The sequence below is a fragment of the Strix uralensis genome, chromosome 20, assembly GCF_047716275.1.
Source record: "Strix uralensis isolate ZFMK-TIS-50842 chromosome 20, bStrUra1, whole genome shotgun sequence".
Lineage (NCBI taxonomy): Eukaryota > Metazoa > Chordata > Aves > Strigiformes > Strigidae > Strix > Strix uralensis.
In genome coordinates, this window is record NC_133991.1 from 5,555,096 (window position 1) to 5,574,846 (window position 19,751).

Below are 19,751 nucleotides of genomic sequence, written 5' to 3' on the forward strand. Positions count from 1 at the left end.
TTTGTTGGGGCTTGGCAATTAGTTGAGCAGAAAGAGTATAAAAATCACTTTTGGCATCTGTGGGGTTGAAATTGCAACACTGACTGAAGATCTCCCTGAAAGGCTTTTTATCTGTCCTCAAGGTGGTGGAGAAAGAAGGAGTGATCATCCAGAGGCTTAGGGAAGGTATTGCCTGATGTCCCTGCAGAGTGTAACCCCGTTGGAGTGGCTTTGTCTGTATAAAACACCTCTGTCCCACATAGGGACCTAGTGTGGATACATCCATGCAAGACCTCCCTGCCAGGGGAAGTGAATGGTGTCCCACTGCTTAGCACTGACAGATCCCACTGCCAGTCCTGCTTTGTGTGCAAGAAAAACTCCTGCAGAGTTGAAGAGTGAGAAGGGCAAATGGGAGCTGTTGTCATGTTGTGTGACTGATGCCATACAACAGATGGAAGTGCCCATACTTAAAGAGATCCACAGCCCCAGTCTTACAAAACACGTACCACTGCTGGGCACAGTGAGGAAGGGCAGGCTTACATGTTTTTCACTTCAATAACTGGGACAGCAGAGACAAATCAGGGGCATACAGACCACCTAATTTAGAGGTGTTTGAGATTAACTCCTTTCACTTTAGGAAGTGATTCAGCTAAGAAAAGCTGAGCACACAGAGCTCCCATTACCCTTCCTGGGACCTTGGACACTTGGCTCCACTCCTGGGCAGATTTTCAGATGTTTTCAGGTGGGTGTTTGTCACTCAAATTTACCTGTGCAGAGCTCACTCCTGGAGCTATGACCAAAGCCACGAAAGAGAACCAAATGGAAATTCCTAAACTGCGTTCAGAATATTGTGAAGCAACTGTTCCATCTGTAGTAACCAAGAAAAATGTCTCACAATGTAACATTTTATGCTATTGAGGAAATGTTACTTTGAGTTATATTCCTTTAAGATGTCTTGCTATGTTTAAAGGACTGCTTTTCTTCTCTTCTGCCTTGTTTTCATGCTTGATACATCAAGCAAACTTCAGTGGAGTTATTCTTGCCTCTCACCAATGGTAACAGGAAAGAGAAGCAAGTTATTCATGTTTAATGTTATTTTGTGCCAGATGTTTTGCTGGTAAAAATCCATAGCTCCACAGGCACCAATTTCTTCAGGATCTGGACTGTCTGGCCCAATTTCTTTCTCCATTCTGGACAGTCTGTGAAGGAAACTGCTTTATTTTGCAATATTGAATATTCATGCTGGGAAGTTATAAGCAAAAACAAAATAATGAGAGACAGGGTCTCTAATAAGCTTCCTGTCACATGAGGCTCTGGTTCTGTTGAAGCAGATGTGGTTGCTGACTTGTTTCCAAAATGTTTGTTGAGTGGTGATTAGATTGTGTCATACTGATGTTATCTCTCTGTGATCTCATTCAATACAAGTAGTTCTGCAAACAGTGAAATCTTTTTTCTTATTAATTTATACCTTGGCTTGTGTTTCAGCATGGATTCTCTGATGTTTAATGGGGATTGAGTTCATTTTAGCCTGTTTCTTCAATGAGAGATGAATAATCTGTCTTCTTTACTTGGCCATCTACTTTCACAAAACTTGCAGGAATTAAATATCTCAAGGCTGTCAAATTTGAGTGGGAATTACAAACCTGTTCCAAAGTTATTTGGGACCAACTCATGTAAACAAACATGAACATGAGTCTCATTTTCTTACAAAAGCAAAAGGTAAGAATCAATTTTTTAATATTTTGCCCTTGTATATTACCTGCTTGATTCTATTCTGTTTTGTTTGTGATCAATCATATAAGATATGCTTTATTTGTAAAACAGTATGAAATATGGGATTTTTTTGCCACATTAAATACATATTAAAACATCATTAATTTATACTTGTTATGGGCCACACAAGAGATTACATTATTTTTTTAGTGTCCTTGCTGGAGCATGGGAAAGAGGTGACATGCATTTTAACTTACATGTTGGCACAGGCAAGTGCAGAGAAAGAACAGATTGTTTTTCCTTTAGAATTAGACCTCACCAGTTTGAAAATGAAGAAAGGAAACCTGGAATTGAAAATGACCTTTTGAGTTGCTGAGTCCAGTCTTCTGCTTCAGCAGTGAGCCAAGTTCCCAATCTTTTTCATAAACAGACTGTGCTATTCAAAAATACGCTCTTTCCTCCTTGCCATCTCTCCTATCCTCCCAGTTTCCTACTTCATTTGGGCATTTGCTCCAGAATTTCCTTCTTTTGATAGGAAGAAACCTTCTCATTTCCATGGCCACTTTATGCATGTTCCAGGACTGTCCCTTAGGTTGCTTAGTTCTTTTCTATACCACCTAACTAAACTGAAACTGCACGTGCTCTGCTGTGCCAAGTCCAGCAAAGGAGGCAGGAGGTAGTCTTCATAGCCAGCCCTTATTTCCCTCATACTTTAGCTGCTTAGAGCAAATTCTTCATGCGTTCGTCATGGTATGTCACATTAAGCAAAGAGAAAGTTCCTGTGGATCATAAATTATTTGAGGAACTAGTCAAGTGAGAAGAGTGGTAGGAAGGTTGGCAGCAGCCTCAGTTCACTGAGTATGGGAGGATGATCTGTTGCACAGCCTGAGAGGGGGTCATAAGAAAATTAAGGATACCAGGAAAAAAAAGTGAGGAAATCATAGCCATTTTAGCTTGTTTGTACTAAATAAGAGGCCTGAAGTCTTTCCCTGCTCCTTCCATGTTGATCTTTCAAATGTTGATAATATCCAGTCAAGGCTTCATGTGGTTTGACAGGGGTTTCTTGGGTCCTGACCTGGGAGACTGTAAGCTTCCTCGAGTTTCATGTGAAGGGTCAGGGTTCTGTACCTTCAGCAAAGCTAATTTTTGTTTCACGTCCTTCTCAGTGACATTAAAAGTCCATCTTGATTTTATTAATTTTACTCCTGATTAACCTTATCATCATCTCTCTGATTAATAACAATACTCGCTGTTCAAACTCTCTGCTTATTTTTCACATTGGAAATGTAACTTTTGCTTCCTCTAGATTAAGAAATGGTTATATGCCTATTACAAAATGTCAGCAGTATTTAAGAAAAACACTTCAAAAAAATAACAGTTGCTTCTTTCAAACCTCCTTGATACATTTAAAATTACAAAGAGTAAAGAAAAATGACACCTATCCAATTTCTGCTTACAGCTTGAGAAAGTCCTATAAGTAAGACAACTCTGGAAGTCTCTCTCACTGTCTTTAATCTTCTGCAAGGTTAGTTTAGTTTGCTTAATGTAAATGAACAATTAATTTAAAAATTAAAAGCATGAAGGGGGGAGGAAATAATTCAAGAGGTAGAAGAAGTAGATGAGACAAGAAGGTAAGAAGTAGATTGGACAAAATTTGATGTGTTCAGCTTCACTTGTGCCAGTGTAAAAGCTGGCATCTGTTTATGGTTAAAGGGGAGCTATCATGTGGAAACAGACCAAGAGCTAGAGATCAGGGCTCACTCGTCTTCTGTTGCAAAGTAGCCAGATTTCTTCATTATGTTTGATAATGGCAGATTAAGGCCTTGAGTCCGAGTGGGATCTGTGAAAGGTCCCAAGAAAGATGGCAATGGAAATTTTAAACCCAAATTTTGGGACTGGTTGTTCTTGCTGTGGAGCTTTCCCTTTAGGAGACGTTGTCAGCTGGAAGCAGTGTCTGTTTTATGAAGTGACCCACATGTCGGTGCTCAGCAGCCATGCTTGGATGCTGGGTGCAGAGGCCCGCTTCAGTTTCTTTAGATGTGAATGATTTCTGAACAATGCTCATCCTGGTCCCCAAGAAAACATGTCAGCAGCCAAAGATAACTGGAGTGGAATCCAGCTAAACTCATCATCTTCCACATCGGTCCCCTTCCTCCTCTGGGCCTCACCCTGTCCCAGGGGTCTGCAAGGGTGTGTGTGGCAGGCAGCCATCACCCAGGAATCTCCCCTGTGCCTGGCAGATTAAGACTGGGAGGGATCTTTCCTGTTCTCTGGCCCCTTTCAGGACTGACAAAAGGAAGCCAGACACAGCCTGGAACTTATGCCAGAGCCTTACAAGTCTTTGTTAACTGGCAGGATGATGGATATTGGCCAGTGCTGTCTGGGTGTAAAAGAAAAAGGAAATCAGATGAAGTCTCAAGAGTCTAACAGGAACTGCAGATGGTTGGGGATGAATGTCCTGACTTTTTTTTTTTTTTTTGAATATTAAATTTTAACAAACAATATAACAAAAAGCAATCTGCAGCCACATAGCTTATGCTCATATCACCAGAACAGAAGCACACACACATTCCTGCTCACTACACAAGTGCTGTTAGTGATCTCTTTGTCATGTTATTCCACTTTCATGCTTGACTTTGATTGTTAGAATATACTGTCTACCTGTCAGCTGGTTTATCTCACCTGTCCCTCTTAAGCCATTGACCATTTTCAACCACATCTGATAGAGTAAGTCTCAAAGTTATGAAATTCCTAAAAAAAATCATTACTATAGGTAGCCATGTCTATAGAGAATAAGGGAGGAAGAGCCTTCTAAAAGGATAGAAAATCTACACTTGGGTAAATCCTTAAGACATGAGTCAGTTGGAAACTGGGCGTCAACAGCACTTAGCATAAAATGTTTGTTTATCTAATATTACTAGGTGTTTCTGGGACTGGCAAATGAATTATTTAGTAATGGAAACTGCATGTGTATCTCTGGCTTCTGTGGGTTCATGGTATAGAAAACTGTAGGAGTGTCCACAGGGGTCACAACTGCCCAACTTTGTCATAGACCCTGTGTCTTAACAGGACACAGAAATTCCCATTTAGCTGAGTAGAGAAGAGAGCACAGAGTGGCACATTTTAGCTTTTATTGCTGATGCTTTGTAAAATAACCTTTATGGTCTGCAGACTTAGACCTGTGCAGGTCTGTGTGACCTAAGAGTGATTACACCACTATCATATTGGTACATCTCTAGTTTCTGGATATGAAATAAATGAAAGGTCCAAAAGTTCAGCTTTATGTTAATAGATCCAGATATACCCAATATTTAACTTCCCTGGACAAAGGAACCCATCAAGTGTTGGCTTGTCCTGTTATGTTGTGAAGGTGTCAGCACTGTGTGCTGCAAAGCTTCATGCAACCTTAGGGAAAAAAAAAGAAGAAAAAGCCAAGTGTATGCTCAATGGAAAACAGATGGAGTTTTCATTAGATATTCCTTTTAATGATCTGCTTTAAAAATAAAGATACACCATTCACCGAGCAGAAGAAGGCCTTCTAATAGCTTTGTTTAGGTCCCAGGCTTATTATCTTAGCTACAGATAAGCAGGATTGCAAGATCTTTGTATCATTAGGAGTTCCAGTCAAACCTGCCTACCAGTATTAGAATTCCAAACACAGCAAAACAATTTCGGGTCCTTAACAATATTTTTCCCTAAGATGTATCTTTATTTAATGATTCAGAGTTATTATTATGGGCCTGGCAGTTGGTTGCTCAGTTTCTGGAGTCTTACCATTTCACCTAGGTCGGAATAAAAATCTTGGAATATTCATTGCAGGGCAGAGCTTTTGCTTCTTCGAGGGCCTGGTCTTCACAGTCAACCTTGGTGCGACTCCTCCAAGCAAACTTACTGGCTGTGAGAGGTGACCCCAGGAGCCTGGAAAGCCTGAAGATCCTTCCTAAAAAGATGAACCCTGCCATGTGTTCCTGTAGGTATTAAATCAACTTTTGACAAGTAAAGAACAATGCAGTCCCAGGGTTTTAGGAATAGATGGTTGCTGCCAAACCACAATAAATGCTTTTGTCTGGAACTCATGGAACAGTAACATAGCAATGGAGGGTGTACCCGTGTCTGTTATTCCCTCTGAGCAAATTCTCAGAGACATGTAACCAGGATTCAGATAGATTTCATGGAACTAGTAGAGAAATAGGCTTTCATTTCCTTACAAAGGGAAGAAGAGACAATGGAACTCAGCAAAACATATGGCATTTTTTTGTTCCTGTCTGAGAGTTATGCAAGCAAAACCCAGTGCCCATCCTCAGACAGTACTCTCTAAAGTGAGACTCACGTGAGAAAATTTGTTTTACCTTTCTTCTGCTATGAGTTGACAAAAGTGCTTCACTTATTCTGCATATGCATAAATACAACCTATGGCTTCAACAGATCTCCAGCTGGAGGGTATGAATCAGAATCCAAGCTTCTCAAAGTTCAAGGAAGTTTAGAGCTGATGTTCTGGTTCACTGTTACCTCTGTAGAAAGTGCCTACATAAATAAAAATACCTGCATGAATAAAAAAGAAATAAGCCTCTTGTTTTCATAAGAGAGGGACTAGAAGAATCCGGTCCAGTGACACTCAACCACCAACTATTAATTAAGCACCATTCTGAAACCAGGTAGGTTTTTCCCACTCTGTTTGTTAGAAACCCTCTTCAATTTCCTGACTAGAGTTATTAAAGACTAGTTTGTTCACATACATTATTGTGTCAAAGCTGTCTTTTAGTTTAGATTATACACAAATAGAATGTAAGCCTGAATATTAGGTGTCTCCTCCTTTCCTCTTTCAGGGAAAAAGAAAAGAACCTAAATATAAGGTCACCTTGTATTCAAGGTCAAATTATTTCCTTCTACAGTTTAAGGGTGGGGAGATGGGGCAAGAATAAGCAAAAGGAGCAGGTGACGAGTGCTTTATATTTAGGTTTGTGTAACTTAATCAGAATGGTCCAGCCTTTTAAGAACAGCATCCCTGCTCTGATGATTGCTCCTGTTATGTTGAAGTAAATACAGTCAGTTTTCTTTCTTTGTCATATATTTTCAGAAATCAAGCATGTGCCTTCTCTCCCTATGTTGCTAGAATGAAAAAACCAAACACTCCTGATACAACTGTTTCTTTCTTCTTCAGCCATTCAGGTGGCCTTTTTCTGATTCAGTGCAGCTTTCCGAGCATGGGTGACCAAACCTGTACACCATTTGCACAAAGCCAGTTCCATCAGATTGGTGATTACAGCCAGAGGGAAGAGGTTGGAGGACTGATATTCTGAGGATGAATTCTCAGCAAATTCTAAGAAGGTGCCTTTACGAGGTATCTAGTTATATAAACCTCAGTCACTCAAGGGGGAATCTTGTCCTAAGTAAATAACATAAGATGGATCAGTGCAAAAATACACACCTGAACTGACAAGGGGCCTGCTTCAAACATGTGAATTAACTCCCTGAACTGCTTGTTGTAACATATGGTATGTTCTGTTCACAAGTGCGATAGTGTCTGTGTGTGCAAGAAGAGCGCTGACTAAAGCCGTGTGAGGTAGTGTTAGAGTGTTTCTAGCATCTCAGGAAAGGCAACTTCTCAAGAAGGTAAACTGATGTTTTGGGGAATCTTTGCTGCACCACTGAAGTATTCCACCAATGAAGACTTCTGGAGAAGTGGTGAGAGGAAATACTCACAGGTGACCTCCAGAGCAAGGTACTCCTGTTGAGTCATTTAAGATCTGATTTTAAGAGATCCTGGATACCTTCTAGAAGTTGCTTCCTCAAGTGTCTGCACATCAGCACCCTACATATTTTAAACTGAGCATGCAAAAACACAGCACGGATGGGCACTCTTAAATGTGGTGGCCTACGTGACTTCCTTGTAGTCACTTGGCAGTGCAATAATAGAAATAGGAACATAGGATTTCTTATGTCTATTGTGTCCATTAGAACAATACTGCTGAGAGCAACTGAGACCAAAGGCCTGGCCTTCAAAATATATGACTTGAAAGGAAAGCTGCATTTTTTTGGTAAGGTCCAAATGTATTTCATTCGGCTTTGCTGCTACTCCCCAAGTTTGGTTATAAACAAGTATGCTTTCTACCCTGGAAGCCACACATCTGGATTGCAGTGCCTGTAACTGTTTTCATCATCACAAGTAGTTATTGGCTTTGTTATGTTCTGTGTGTGCAGAAAACAGCTTGTACGAGGTAACCTGAGCAAACCCTATTTTACAATGAAGAGCTTCAATGTCTTAAATCACCAGTCTGCAAGGTAGCCACAGCCATTAATTTTCTATGTATGACCCTGAAGTCTTAGAATTCTGCATTGGTAACTCTAAAGAGTTCTGATTCTGGCGCTCCCTGTCAGATTTCCATGCTGACTCTTTGTCTGGTTAGGTCAACTGTCCAAAGCAATGATGTACCAACTACTTCTGTGGGAGATGAGTGTGAACTTGAGTAGAGCTCACCTATAGCTGTAAACCTTTTTGTAGATATACAACAATAAAACTTTGAAAATAACTTCTGTACATCATAAATACAGTGATGTAGGCTGTCAGGATTATCAATACTCAATTCTAAGTGACAAAATAATATTGCACCTGGATGACTTCTGTTTAAGTAACAGGCTGTTTTCTCGCTGCACAGTTGGCATACCCTGGAGTCTTTGGATTCTGCACTGGGGAGGCTGAATGTATTTGAATTCATATTTAAAATGTTCCAGCCCCCTGATTCCAGCCTCAGTTCCCCAAACCATGACAGTGCAGGTGATCACAGAAAGGTCACTGGAACAAATAAACACTGAATTCCAGTATGGATGAGGAACCGCAGAAACGGACAGGGAACTTGGAGACCTCCAATTTGTGCACAGTTCATACAAAGCAGGGGTCTGGGAGTACGTGGCTGCTGACAGAATGAGAAGAGGACATGAACTGTTCACTCCGAGGGACTGAGGACACCTCGAGAAGGTGACATTTGTTTGGAGGAATTGACAGACTTCACTGGTTCTCTGCCTTCCCTTCCACTTCTCAGAAAGGTCACCCAAAAAGCCTTGCCAAACTTCCAAGCATGGTGGTAAGTGTGGAAGAGTAAAATAAAAGTGCTTTTGCTGCAAATTTGCTGTTATCTTCTGCTCCTAAATTGTTCCTACTCCTAGTTAAACCTGTGGCTTGCCAACTGACTTCTGTGTAACTTGTGGCTGATTACCTCGTGTTCCCAGTTTCCTTTACACTTGTCTGGACAATTATTTGCTCTCCCAAGCAGAAGTATGGACAGTGCCATGGAACAGACACCTACTGACCACATCGCTTCAAGCAAACAAATAGGACTGCGCACCCCCAGCCTGAGTAACGCCGTGATGTGGCGTCTGAAGCTCTGCAGACTTACTGACCACACGGGACAGGCAGGCTGCAAAGGGCAGAGACAGAGGCGTGTGTTCAGCTGGCATTCTCCTACCCCCCTTCTAACTGGGTGTCTCTGTTGACCTGTTTCATAAATCATTAATAAACGCTACTTCTGAATAAATACTTTCTCTGTATCTTCTCCAATACTAAGGATTAATTTTGCATGGGTCTATGCATTTACTCTGTTCTTCAGCAGTCACAGAAATTAATCTCTTGGCCAGATTTTATGAATGATGTTCCACATTTATTACGTATTATGACCTTTCTGGATAACATAAAGCCAAGTCTAGGGATCTGTCTTTGATTCTGTCTAACAGTATTTTTCTTCTCTAATGAACAATGTGTTGCAATATATAGATACCTGTGATTTACATCCTTCATCTGAGTTTAAAGTAAGATCATGATTAACATTTTGCATGAAGCAAGGTGGTGAATAGGAGAGTTCATTGACTTTTCAACCCTGGAATCACCCAAACACTGGTTTACATTCCAAATAAAATATTTGGTAGGTTTCAGACCAGTCTTTACCAGTGTATATCACAATGTTGCTGTTGGGAAAAACTGAATTTATTAAGGCAGTATATTTTAAAAATTGGCTCCAGCACCACACAGCTGGCAACAAGGAAAAAATAATCTAAGGCAGCATGTAAAAAACTTGTTCTCTAGTTAGACTGTGAATTTTCCAATAACTGCCTCCAATAGACCACCCTATGACACTGATTGCAAACATATAAGGGCTGATTGTTTCAAAAGTCATATAAATAAAATGTAGATGTTGAAATGCCAACCTCCCACTACTTGCCTCCAACCTTTTCTTTTAATCTTTTACTGCTTATTTTGCTTTTTTCTTTCCTGGTGTCCTTCCTCTCACTGATGTTTTCTTTCAGTACCACCCCCTCTTTTCCTCTCAGAACCGAGTGGAGCTTTTAGCTTTAATGGCAGAATAGGAGCCAGCAGACAATGAGAAGAAGCTGGGGCAGCAAATTCTGTGAGCACACCAAGCACGCAAGAAAAGAACAGTGCAGGTTATTTGTGCGTGCACACAACTTCACACGCCACACGCCTGGTGCCAACCTGAGCAAACCAGCATATCACTGGAACAGCAACTCTCTAAAGTATGAACCTAGCTCAGTATGTTTTGTTGTGTTATTTCTAGCCATTAGTTTTACAACTTGGAACTATTCTGAGATCTTCTTTTAATCTTTCACCTCATACACCTTTGTTTTAAATCAACAGGGCCTAATAATCAAAGACAAAAGAGATGGGGAAGTACAAAACACAACTGAGATGAAGAGGCTTTCAGACTCTAACAATGTGTTTGTTGATTTTGAGCATGATGATGTAGAAGTGCTTCAAGCAGTATACGAAAATAACTGAAAGATCTTCTCCTACCTGAAAGCAACAAGAAAAGTAACTTATTTTATGCTGCTACAGTCAATCATTGTTAAGCCACTAGAATGAATCCCATTAAAGGGGACTGACAAAAGAAAGGGAGTACCAATTTCTTGCCTTGAGACCTGTGGGCATTTTGAGGAGGCCAGGACAAGACCTGAGCTACTGCTCACACCAGCCCGTGGCAGTGCACCACACCCCGGCTGCGCTCTGCTCTCACTGAAGCTCCCTAGACAAAACCCTGCAGAGAGCCCCTGACTGCACACTGAAGGCCAGGAGAAAAGATGTGCGAACAGCCGAGTAGATTTTTGAGGCATCTCTTCTTGTCATCTTCTTGTCAGAGTATTTGCGCAAGGACAGGCTACTCATTACTCAGGAAATAACAAACTATGAAAACAGGAAAAATAGTAGACTAATTAACCTAGATGACTGAAAAACCCAAGAGGCTGTCACTCCTGTTGTCTTGAACTAAAATACATCAAGTACCTCCTGTTTTATAACATACTTTCTGTAAAGGATGTTTACTAAAAGACAATGTTGATGTGAGGACAAGGCTGTTTTAACAATATACTTAACAAAAACAGCTGCAGCTCTAACATAGCTGTATGGCGTGAAACAAAATCTGTAAAATTTAGTGCTGTGGGTCAGACATATTTCTGACAACCACTGATCTCACACTTCACATGAGCTGCAGTACAAGGTGAAATGGGATGCTTCTCAAGGGTTTCTGCAGTTCCAGCTCCCAGTCCCTCTCCCCTTTAAATTATCTTCTGGGGAAAAAAAAAAAAAAAAGTGTGTCAGTATGGATACATGCTTCTGTTTTTCATTTGTCATTTCTTTGGCTATTTGGGCTGGTGACAAGTTTTTGTAAATGTCTCATTGGAGCTAATTAGTGTAAAACGTACTACAAATTTATCACTGTTTTCCTTACTAAAAATTAAGCAAGTTGATAAGAGTTCCACAAAACCATAATTAAATTTCCCTCTGAGAACAAAAAGGATGCATTTTAAAAATGTTTTTATTGCTTTAATACTGCACGTTATAAAAAAAGTCTTCCACAGCAAAACACACTAAGAACAGGGATGAGTGCAAACCAAACAAATCAGAAAGTAAATTATCTATGAAACCACTTATTTCAATGCAACAGGGAACAGTAATACAAGTTTAGAAACAGCTTTTCCTCCTTGGGAGAATGAAGAACTTTTCTCCTCTATTGAGGCTCACAACATAGATCAAGTATTGCACTACACTGAGATTTTAATTCTCTTCCTCCCAGAGAGACCTATACATTGTCCCCAACAACATATTTAGTTGGAATAGAAGAAGAACCTAGTCCTGAGAAGGACTGCAACCTGTCTGCCTTGCCAAGGCAATAGCTATGCAATGTGCTCTCTTCAGATGCTGGACAGAAAGATAAGAACTTGGAACATAAAAATGTGGATTCCACACCACAACTGCTTCTCAGATCTCTATTCCAATCAGTTTGTACTGACTTCCAAAAGCATAACTTCTCCAAGAACACAGCTAACATGAGCACTTTACTCAGATGCTTCAACAGAACTCCACAAATCTTATGTTCTGTCAGGCTTTCTTCTCTTAACACCTCTACAAAAAGAGATTCTGAAGTGAAGAGATGACCCATACCTTTATGTTTTGGTCCACACTAACATATTAAACAATACCTTTCTGTACCTCTGATGTGAAATGAAACCAAAGTGCAGCTAAAGTTACCCAAATTCCTGGATGTGCAGCCATCTCTTTGGCACCACAGTTGATCTGATGTCAGCACTTGTTTATAGTCTGAAGTGTTTATAGGCTGGAAAATTCTCATTGTGAGGACCTGTTCACAAGCTAGTAGAGCTTACAAAGTGAAAACAATCCTTTTTCTTCCCTGTTCTGTATTTCTTTTAATGTTATGAGATAATTGACATTTCTTCCCTCTCTCTGCTCTCATTTATTAAGCTGACGATGCTTCTGAAGTATTTCATAAATTCCATCCGAACATCTTCAGGATCTTCTTCTAAGTTGGAATGTATTAGTTTTAGCTTGTTCAGTGGGTAAGCTTTGAAGGTAAATAAAAAATAATTAGGTATATTCCTTTTATAAAAAGAAATACTCACAATCAAGGTCATGGGGCAGCTCATCCCAAAGTGAGTCAGAATTCAGCAGTATCCAATGTTTGATACCCCAGATAACATTTAACACATGAAAAAGGAATGCATCATAGCTTGTTAGCATTACAAACAAGTACAATTTGTTGCTAGATTAAATTCTTTAAACATTATTATTAAAGCTTAAAGTACCGGTTTTGGTCTCTCAGGCAGAATAAAGTAATTCAGAACTGAATTGCAGGTTTTCTGTTGAAGTGATATGACATTCTTTGATTACTTCAGAATGATGGAACAATATCGTTATATTAAATATTTATTAATATATTAATACTTATAATAAATATGTGTTTGTCTGAACACCAGAACAGGTTGCTCAGAGGGAGCGTGTGTTCTCATTTGTATAAACAGCCACAAATAATTTTGCAGTATATAAGGTACCTATTACTAATTTTAAGAGGAAGATCGTTAGCCTTTTATTTCAAAGGGCTCCTATTCTTTTGATCGATAACAAGCAAGTTTAAATGGCCTCAAAAGCGTCAGCTAAAAAAAGATAAAATTCAACGTAAGAAACAATCTACTAGTGATGATGAAAAATGGCAGGAGTTCTAATTCCTGGCTCAGCTGCACACTCACTGCCTTAGAGAAGTCACTCAAACTCTTCTCGCCTTTACTGTCCCTTTTGTGAAATAGGAATATTCCTCACTTTCTAGATGACCTTTGAAATTCATTATTTCTGGTTTTGCAAAGCACTGTAGTATTCTTCGATTGGCAGATTTAAATGAAAAATGCAAGCTGTGAACAATTTTAGAGGTACATAGCTCAATAAAAACCTCTGAGCTACAGACTGAGTTTTCCATCTTCTTACCCAAGGACAGATTTTCTGCGTCCCCCGCGCTGCCCGGCTTGTGATGTGCAACCAGGAGACACTGACTATCAAGCAGTGGCTGCTGCTGCACAAAACAGGAGTACCACATTTCAATTTCTTTCAGGTGACTGGGCAGCTCAGGATTGAAGATTATTATTACGCCATGAGAGTCCTTCATCAGAGCTGGCCAGCATGTTTCAAACCTTGAAAAACAGATGCATGGCAAATGGTAAGATTGATAGTTGTAAAACAGAAACATGCACTCAAACTTCCTCAAGTTTTCTTCTTCCCTTCTCAAGAACACATTTCAGTACTTTTTCTTTATTATAGCATTAGTAATCTTGCCAGTGATCTATCATATTCCAAATATTTTGACTTTCCTATTATGTAGTTGGTCCCCTTATTTGCTGACAGTGTAGTTTTTGGTCAAATGCTTATTTAAAGTTTTTCCCTAAAAATGGATCTGTCCAGTTCTCAGTTGCATCTTTTAGAAATTAAGGCCTCAGTCATACATATATATACATTGTTTGGAGTCCATTCACATAATAACTTCAAAGAGATAAAGGCAATTATAGAGTGGGCCTGTCTCCTGTACCTGTAACTGCATTCTAGGAGCTATGGACTTTGCTGTTATACTCAATCTTTATCCAAAACAAAGTTCAGTGTCAGCTGGTATCATGGCAGTGAGTACCTAGTATCAGATGCTTCATAGCAGAAAGCTGTAAAAAAATATAACGGGGTAAAGAGTTGGGAATATTCCTCATCTCAAAAAGATCACTGGTTTTAGGCTTTAAGTATGAATGTTTTGTGTAAGCAGAACTATTATGAACTAAGTAACCTGGAAGAAGTAGCAACAATGCTGGCTTACTTCTGATCACCACTGCAATCCCACAACTCAAATCGACAGCCAGCTCCCTTACTGTTACCGTTCAAGTTTGGCTTCTCATACTCCAGGATCCTGTGAAAACAAGTGGATATACAATGTGATATCGGGACTTTCTGAGGGACAGGCAATTGTCAGGGGGTTGGTTCAGTCAGCACGCCACGAGCCTTTGCTCACCTTACACCCTGCGTTGGGCTGTAGCTGCCAATCCCTTCCATGCTCTCCGAAACAAAGTTTGCCAACACCGATTTTCCAGCCTGGGAGAAAGCGGGAGTGAAAGGAAAGACACCCGTAGGAATTTAATGTGCCAAAGCCACATTAAACGGGCTCCCTGCTCGCCCTCCAGCTAAGGCCCCTGTGCACGCAGGCCTGCCCCCCTCCTCCCTCCCGCCTCCACAGCCGCATCCTCTGCACGGCGATGCCTAAGGCAGGCCGCGGGGACTGCGGCCCTCAGGGGACAGGCGTGGGGCGTGGGGAGGGGGGTCGAGGGGCCGGGGCGGAGGTGAACACGGCCTCGGAGCGGGCGGGAGGGTTGGGGATGGGGCGGTGGGGGGCTCCGGCGGGCCCGGGGCGCGCTCACCTCGCGGGGCCCCACCAGCAGCACCTTCACCTTCAGCATGGCGGGGGGGGGGGGGCGGCACCTCCCGCCCGCCCGTTGCCCAGCAACGCGCCCGCGCGGGGAGGGGGTGCTGGTGGGAGGGGGAGCAGGGGAAGGCGCGCTGCGATTGGCCTTGCCGCCGTCACGTGGTGGGGGAGAGGGGCGCGCGCGGGGACGGCCGCCATCACGTGGCGGGGGAGCGGGGCGCGCGCAGGGCTGGCCGCCGCCCGCGCGTCGTGAGGGAACGGCCCGCCTGGGCGGCTCCGCGGGGCCGGGGTCGCCGGGGGCCCCGCCCCGCCCCGCTCCGCCCCGCTTCGCTTGGCTGCTCCGCGGCAGCTGCGGTCCCTCTTCCCCTCCCACCCGGTAGGGCCCGTGGCGCGGCAGATGGACGCGGCCTCTCAGGAGCCCCGGCGGTGGGATCGCCCCGCGCCCCTCCTGAGGGGGCTGGCGGCGCGGCAGCGGCGGGCTCGGGCTCTGGCTGTGCGCGCCCAGGCCTCCCGCGCGCTGCCCGGAGTGCGGTTCGCAGCGCCTCTACGGCCTCAAACGCACAGCAGGGTGCCCTGAGGGGACGGCCAGCTCCTGTGTCTGTCGGGCGGGACTGGCAGCGGATCCTCCTGCCCGCGCTGTTTCGGGGGAGAGGTGTCGCCGTGGCCTTTCTGTCCTCTGGAAAGCGAGGGTCAGGCTGACGGATACTGAACACCTTCAGAAATCCCACAGTGCTCGTACACCGCTCTGGTGTCCCTCACTAGCTTGGAAGTGCTGTCCTTGCCTGAAGTTCCGTTGCGATTTTGACTGCAGATTCTCCTGAACGGACAATGAAGCAAGCTCTTGAAGTTTCTTATTAAGGCTTGTTAGGGGAAGCAAGAGGCTTTTTTACATTGCAGCTTCTAAGAAAAAAACATCTGGCAGACAGATGTGCTGCTTCAGAGCTGTTTAGTGCCCAGGTACAATAGCAGTTTTAGACAAGCTTTCAAATAGGGCCTCTAGGTGCTACCATAATGTAAATGTTTATTACTAGTACTACTAATAAATGTGAACCAGAATTGCTCTGCTCTCAGTGAGGGGGGAGAGTCTTTTCTGTCACACTATAGACTTATTTGCCGTTTTACTCTTTACATAGGGATAGTTTAGGATGGTTCCATGTGGCAGTGGCATCACACCATTCACACAGTATTTTAAACTTCAGAAAACCCTTTGTTTTCAGGTTGGTGGGACAAAGACTGTATAAAAACCGTAGTTGCAGCTAGCACTGAATTTGATTCTGCTGTAGCAGACTGGATGTGTATTTTCTGTTTCTGAAGATCCACATGTGATGTGGATCACAGTGAACTGGGACAGCTCGTAGTTAATCCTTTATACAGCTATGTTGTCCGCATTTCAGACCTACTAACTTCCAAAGGAAAGACAGAAAGGGTGACCCAGAGAGAAGAAATTAGGAGAGTAGGAGAGCCTCTCTTATTAGCTGGCACATGTTATTAGCTGCCACTAGCACATGAAAAGAAATGGGTTATAAAGGGTCCTATTGTGGACCGCAGCACAGAAGAGGGGAAAAAAAAAAGAGTAAGAGGTAACTGAAACTGGGTAAAACTGGCTGTTTGTGCAGCTGCCCAGAAAGCAATTAGGATTAATTTTTAGATGAAGTGTCGGATAGGGTCTTTGTGTGTTTATATTAGCCACTGAAGAGTAAGGAGAGCACAGCTGACTAAGGCTGCGATTTTTGGATTTATCCATGTGATTTAGGGTTTGAAGTCACTTTAGAAAGTGGGAATTAAGCTTCCAAGCCACTTAGGGTGACATTTTCAAAGGCATCTAAGTCAAGTACATTTGATGGTATCAGCATCTGCCTTAGGCATATGGGTAAAGTTATGTTCGTTGCTGATGTATTGTTTGCTGAGAGTACACGTGTACAAATCAGCAAGGCCATTTTGTTTCACTTATTTAAAACTCTTTGTTAGACTGCAGCAGAGAGAAAACTCCAGCAGTAAGTGAACTACTTCCAGACAATACTGGTAATGGTCTATAATTCTTGCATTTATTAGATGCCTGTTTTTCTACCATAATGTTTTGGTAGCAAGCAAAAATTATAATCTCCAGATGCTCCTCCATGGACAGATCCTACTTTTCCTTCAAAAACCAGAAATAATTGGGGGCTATCAATAATATTTCAATAAAAATGTTCTTCACTCTAGAAATGTCGATGAGAACTCAAACCATGAGACATATCGATTGCTGTATCAAGGTATGTCATACTTGTTGCCTGAATTGCAGATAAGAGGACTTTGCCTCCAAGTTAGAGGCCCACAGGTTTTTCTGGAAGCAGCAGTAAAATGTAGTGCCAGTCACCTTTCAAATAATACTTTAGCGCTTGCAAATCATTCAGTGTTTTGGAGAACAGTATTTTAAGTTTGCATTATATTTCATTTAATGTGGCGTATAAAAATTTTCCTATAAAAACAACTCAAAAAATCTTTCATAAGATTTTGTGGCTCAGTACTGGTACTTTGTTTAATGTAGTGTAACAATGTTTCCAAACTTTGGAAAACATACCCTGGAGCACTCAAATCAAGTTCTGTGTGAAAATAATGCCTTGGTTAGAAGTACAACCACATGGCAAGACTTACCATGAGAATGACTGCTCTGCCTGTTTGTTGTGTGTTGCATGACATTTATTATGTGTGTGCAGAAACAGCTTTCTCGTGGGGGCATGCAGAGACCTGCATTACATCCTCTATTTATACTGGTTCATCTGGGGGCAAGGCATAGAGTACGAGAATTGAAAGGAAGAAACACCTATTTTTGTGCTCTAAAGCCTGTTATGAAAAATTAAGAAGTCAATATTGTTGTGAACTTGAAGCTTGTTGCTTGAGAAGCTCAGGGAAGGGATATGTCTCTGAGGTTCAAAGCCTAGTTGATTTAGTAAATGATAAAGTTTTGGGTGAAGTGTGGCTGTCCTCTGGATAAAGTTTTGGTAGAGCTATGAAAAAGGACCAAATGGAAACAGGACATTAAGGTACATTGACAAGGGTGAAGTGGAGCGCTGCTCTTTGTCATGAATCTGTTTCACTTAAAAGTGGCTACCGGGGAGGGAGAAGCACTCAGTTCAGTCTTTCTCAGAAAACCTATTCTGGAATCAATAGAGAAAGCTCATGCAAAACCTGTTGCTTGGTTCATGACAACAGATTGTCAAGGACTACAGCTCTGATTTATCTGTGGTCTCAAAGTCCTTCCCAGAGGAGAAGAGGAACTTTATTTCCATGTTACAGATGAAGAAACAAAAGCAGAGAAAGCTGAAATGACTTGCCTGAGGAACCCACCTGGCTGAGAGCAGATCTAGCATTAATGAAAATGTCTCTAAGTGTCAGTGCAGCTGTGGCCACTCACAGAGGAGGCAGACAACTCAGCTGCCAATGTATTTTCCTGACCAGTGGACATGAACTCAGTGACACCTTAAGCGGCCCAATTCTCCCTCTGTATCTTCATCAAAGTCAGTGGAAGTTCCCAAGGGATGAATTTGACTTGCTCCATTTACGCAGTGATGTATAAACAAAGAGCAGCAGTCTACCTCCACGACCCCCCCAAGAAAACACAGCCAAGTGCTCTGATTTTTGAGTCACTATACATGAATCCAGAAGTACAATTTAGTTTCTATGGTTTAAATCTTAAGGTACAGCTGCAGATGATGTCTCTGGTAGATGTTTTGCTTATTCGAAAGTGATTGCTCTGATCCCATTCTGTGGAGCAACAGTAACACCTAGTGGCTAAACGTGCCAGCCCATTGCCTCCTGCCTTTCCTTCCCTTCAAGAAGTACGAGTTGGAGGGGACATGGTGTGATTGACAGTTTTGACTTGCAAGGCCAACACTTAGGATCTCCAGGGATTTGGCATTTTCCTTTCAACCCCCACTATGTTCTGTTTTCTATTAAAAGTGGTAGATGAAATATGAAACTCTTCCTCCCACCACCCAACCCCCTTTACTTTTCTGGCTCATGGAGGAGGTTGTTCCAGTCCATCTTGATCTGTAGGTGGGTGGGCTGTGAGTGGCCGAGCCTACTGCTTCCAGCTTGGAGCACTCAGATTTCTGTAAGGAATTCAAGCTTTTTTCTTTTTCTTTTTTTGTCTGAAAAGGATCAAGCAGATCATCTGATGGAGGTTGGTGACCTCAGTGCATTTGATAATGTGGTGTTAACTTGCCTGTGTTAAGGCAGACCAAACCGATCTGTTCCAAGAAGTCCCATTTCTTAAGATGTGGTATGCAGGATTGTTTGCCATGATCTACTGGGACTGCTAATTCATCAGAGAGGGACCCCCTAGAAAAATAGCATTTGAGAGGAAAGAACCCACAGATGTTTATTGTGTTAGCAGGAGAGCCCTTCAGAGGGTCTTCTTTGCCCCTCACAGGGGAAAATTTTAATTTTTCCATGGAAAAAAACATTAAGCAAAAGTATTTCTACTAAAGCCCAGATCATTTGCATTTGTAAATAGAGCCTCAACTCTGTGGGAATTGCAGTACTGAGAAATTATGGTCTTGTCATATTCATGCTCTCTAATTTTAGGCTTCTGGTTTAGGTATTCTGAATTATCTATTGGAAGCATCTATTTAGGGGAGTCTTCACTGCCTGTTGACAAAGCCTGGAATGTTAATTTATGCTGTGGATGCCTGCTTTTTTACATATGACATAAACTTGTATTACTACCCACTCAAAGAAGTAGTATTGCCTCCATTCACGTCCCCAGCTCTTGGTCTAGCTTCCTTCCAGTTACCTGTTTAGATAGAATTGATTCAATTGAAAACTAGTCTG

The 19,751-nt window shown here is 42.1% G+C and overlaps 2 protein-coding genes across 2 annotated transcripts in view; one reads left to right on the top strand and one right to left on the bottom strand.

Annotated features, from left to right (window-relative positions):
* Positions 1-11,495: 11,495 nt before the first annotated feature.
* On the bottom strand, positions 11,496-14,994 carry IFT22 (intraflagellar transport 22). Its single transcript, XM_074889926.1, has 5 exons — positions 14,935-14,994; positions 14,532-14,611; positions 14,340-14,429; positions 13,472-13,674; positions 11,496-12,557 (listed from the first exon to the last, which is right to left on the bottom strand). The coding sequence occupies exons 1-5, from the start codon at positions 14,971-14,973 to the stop codon at positions 12,409-12,411; spliced, it is 561 nt and encodes a 186-aa protein (XP_074746027.1). The 5' UTR covers positions 14,974-14,994; the 3' UTR covers positions 11,496-12,408.
* Positions 14,995-15,351: 357 nt separating this feature from the next.
* The window catches only part of COL26A1 (collagen type XXVI alpha 1 chain), a 193,574-nt gene continuing 189,174 nt past the window's right edge, over positions 15,352-19,751 (top strand). The window contains exon 1 of the mRNA XM_074890330.1: positions 15,352-15,896. The gene's annotated coding sequence lies outside the window, so the exon portion shown is untranslated. The remainder of the gene's footprint in view (positions 15,897-19,751) is intronic.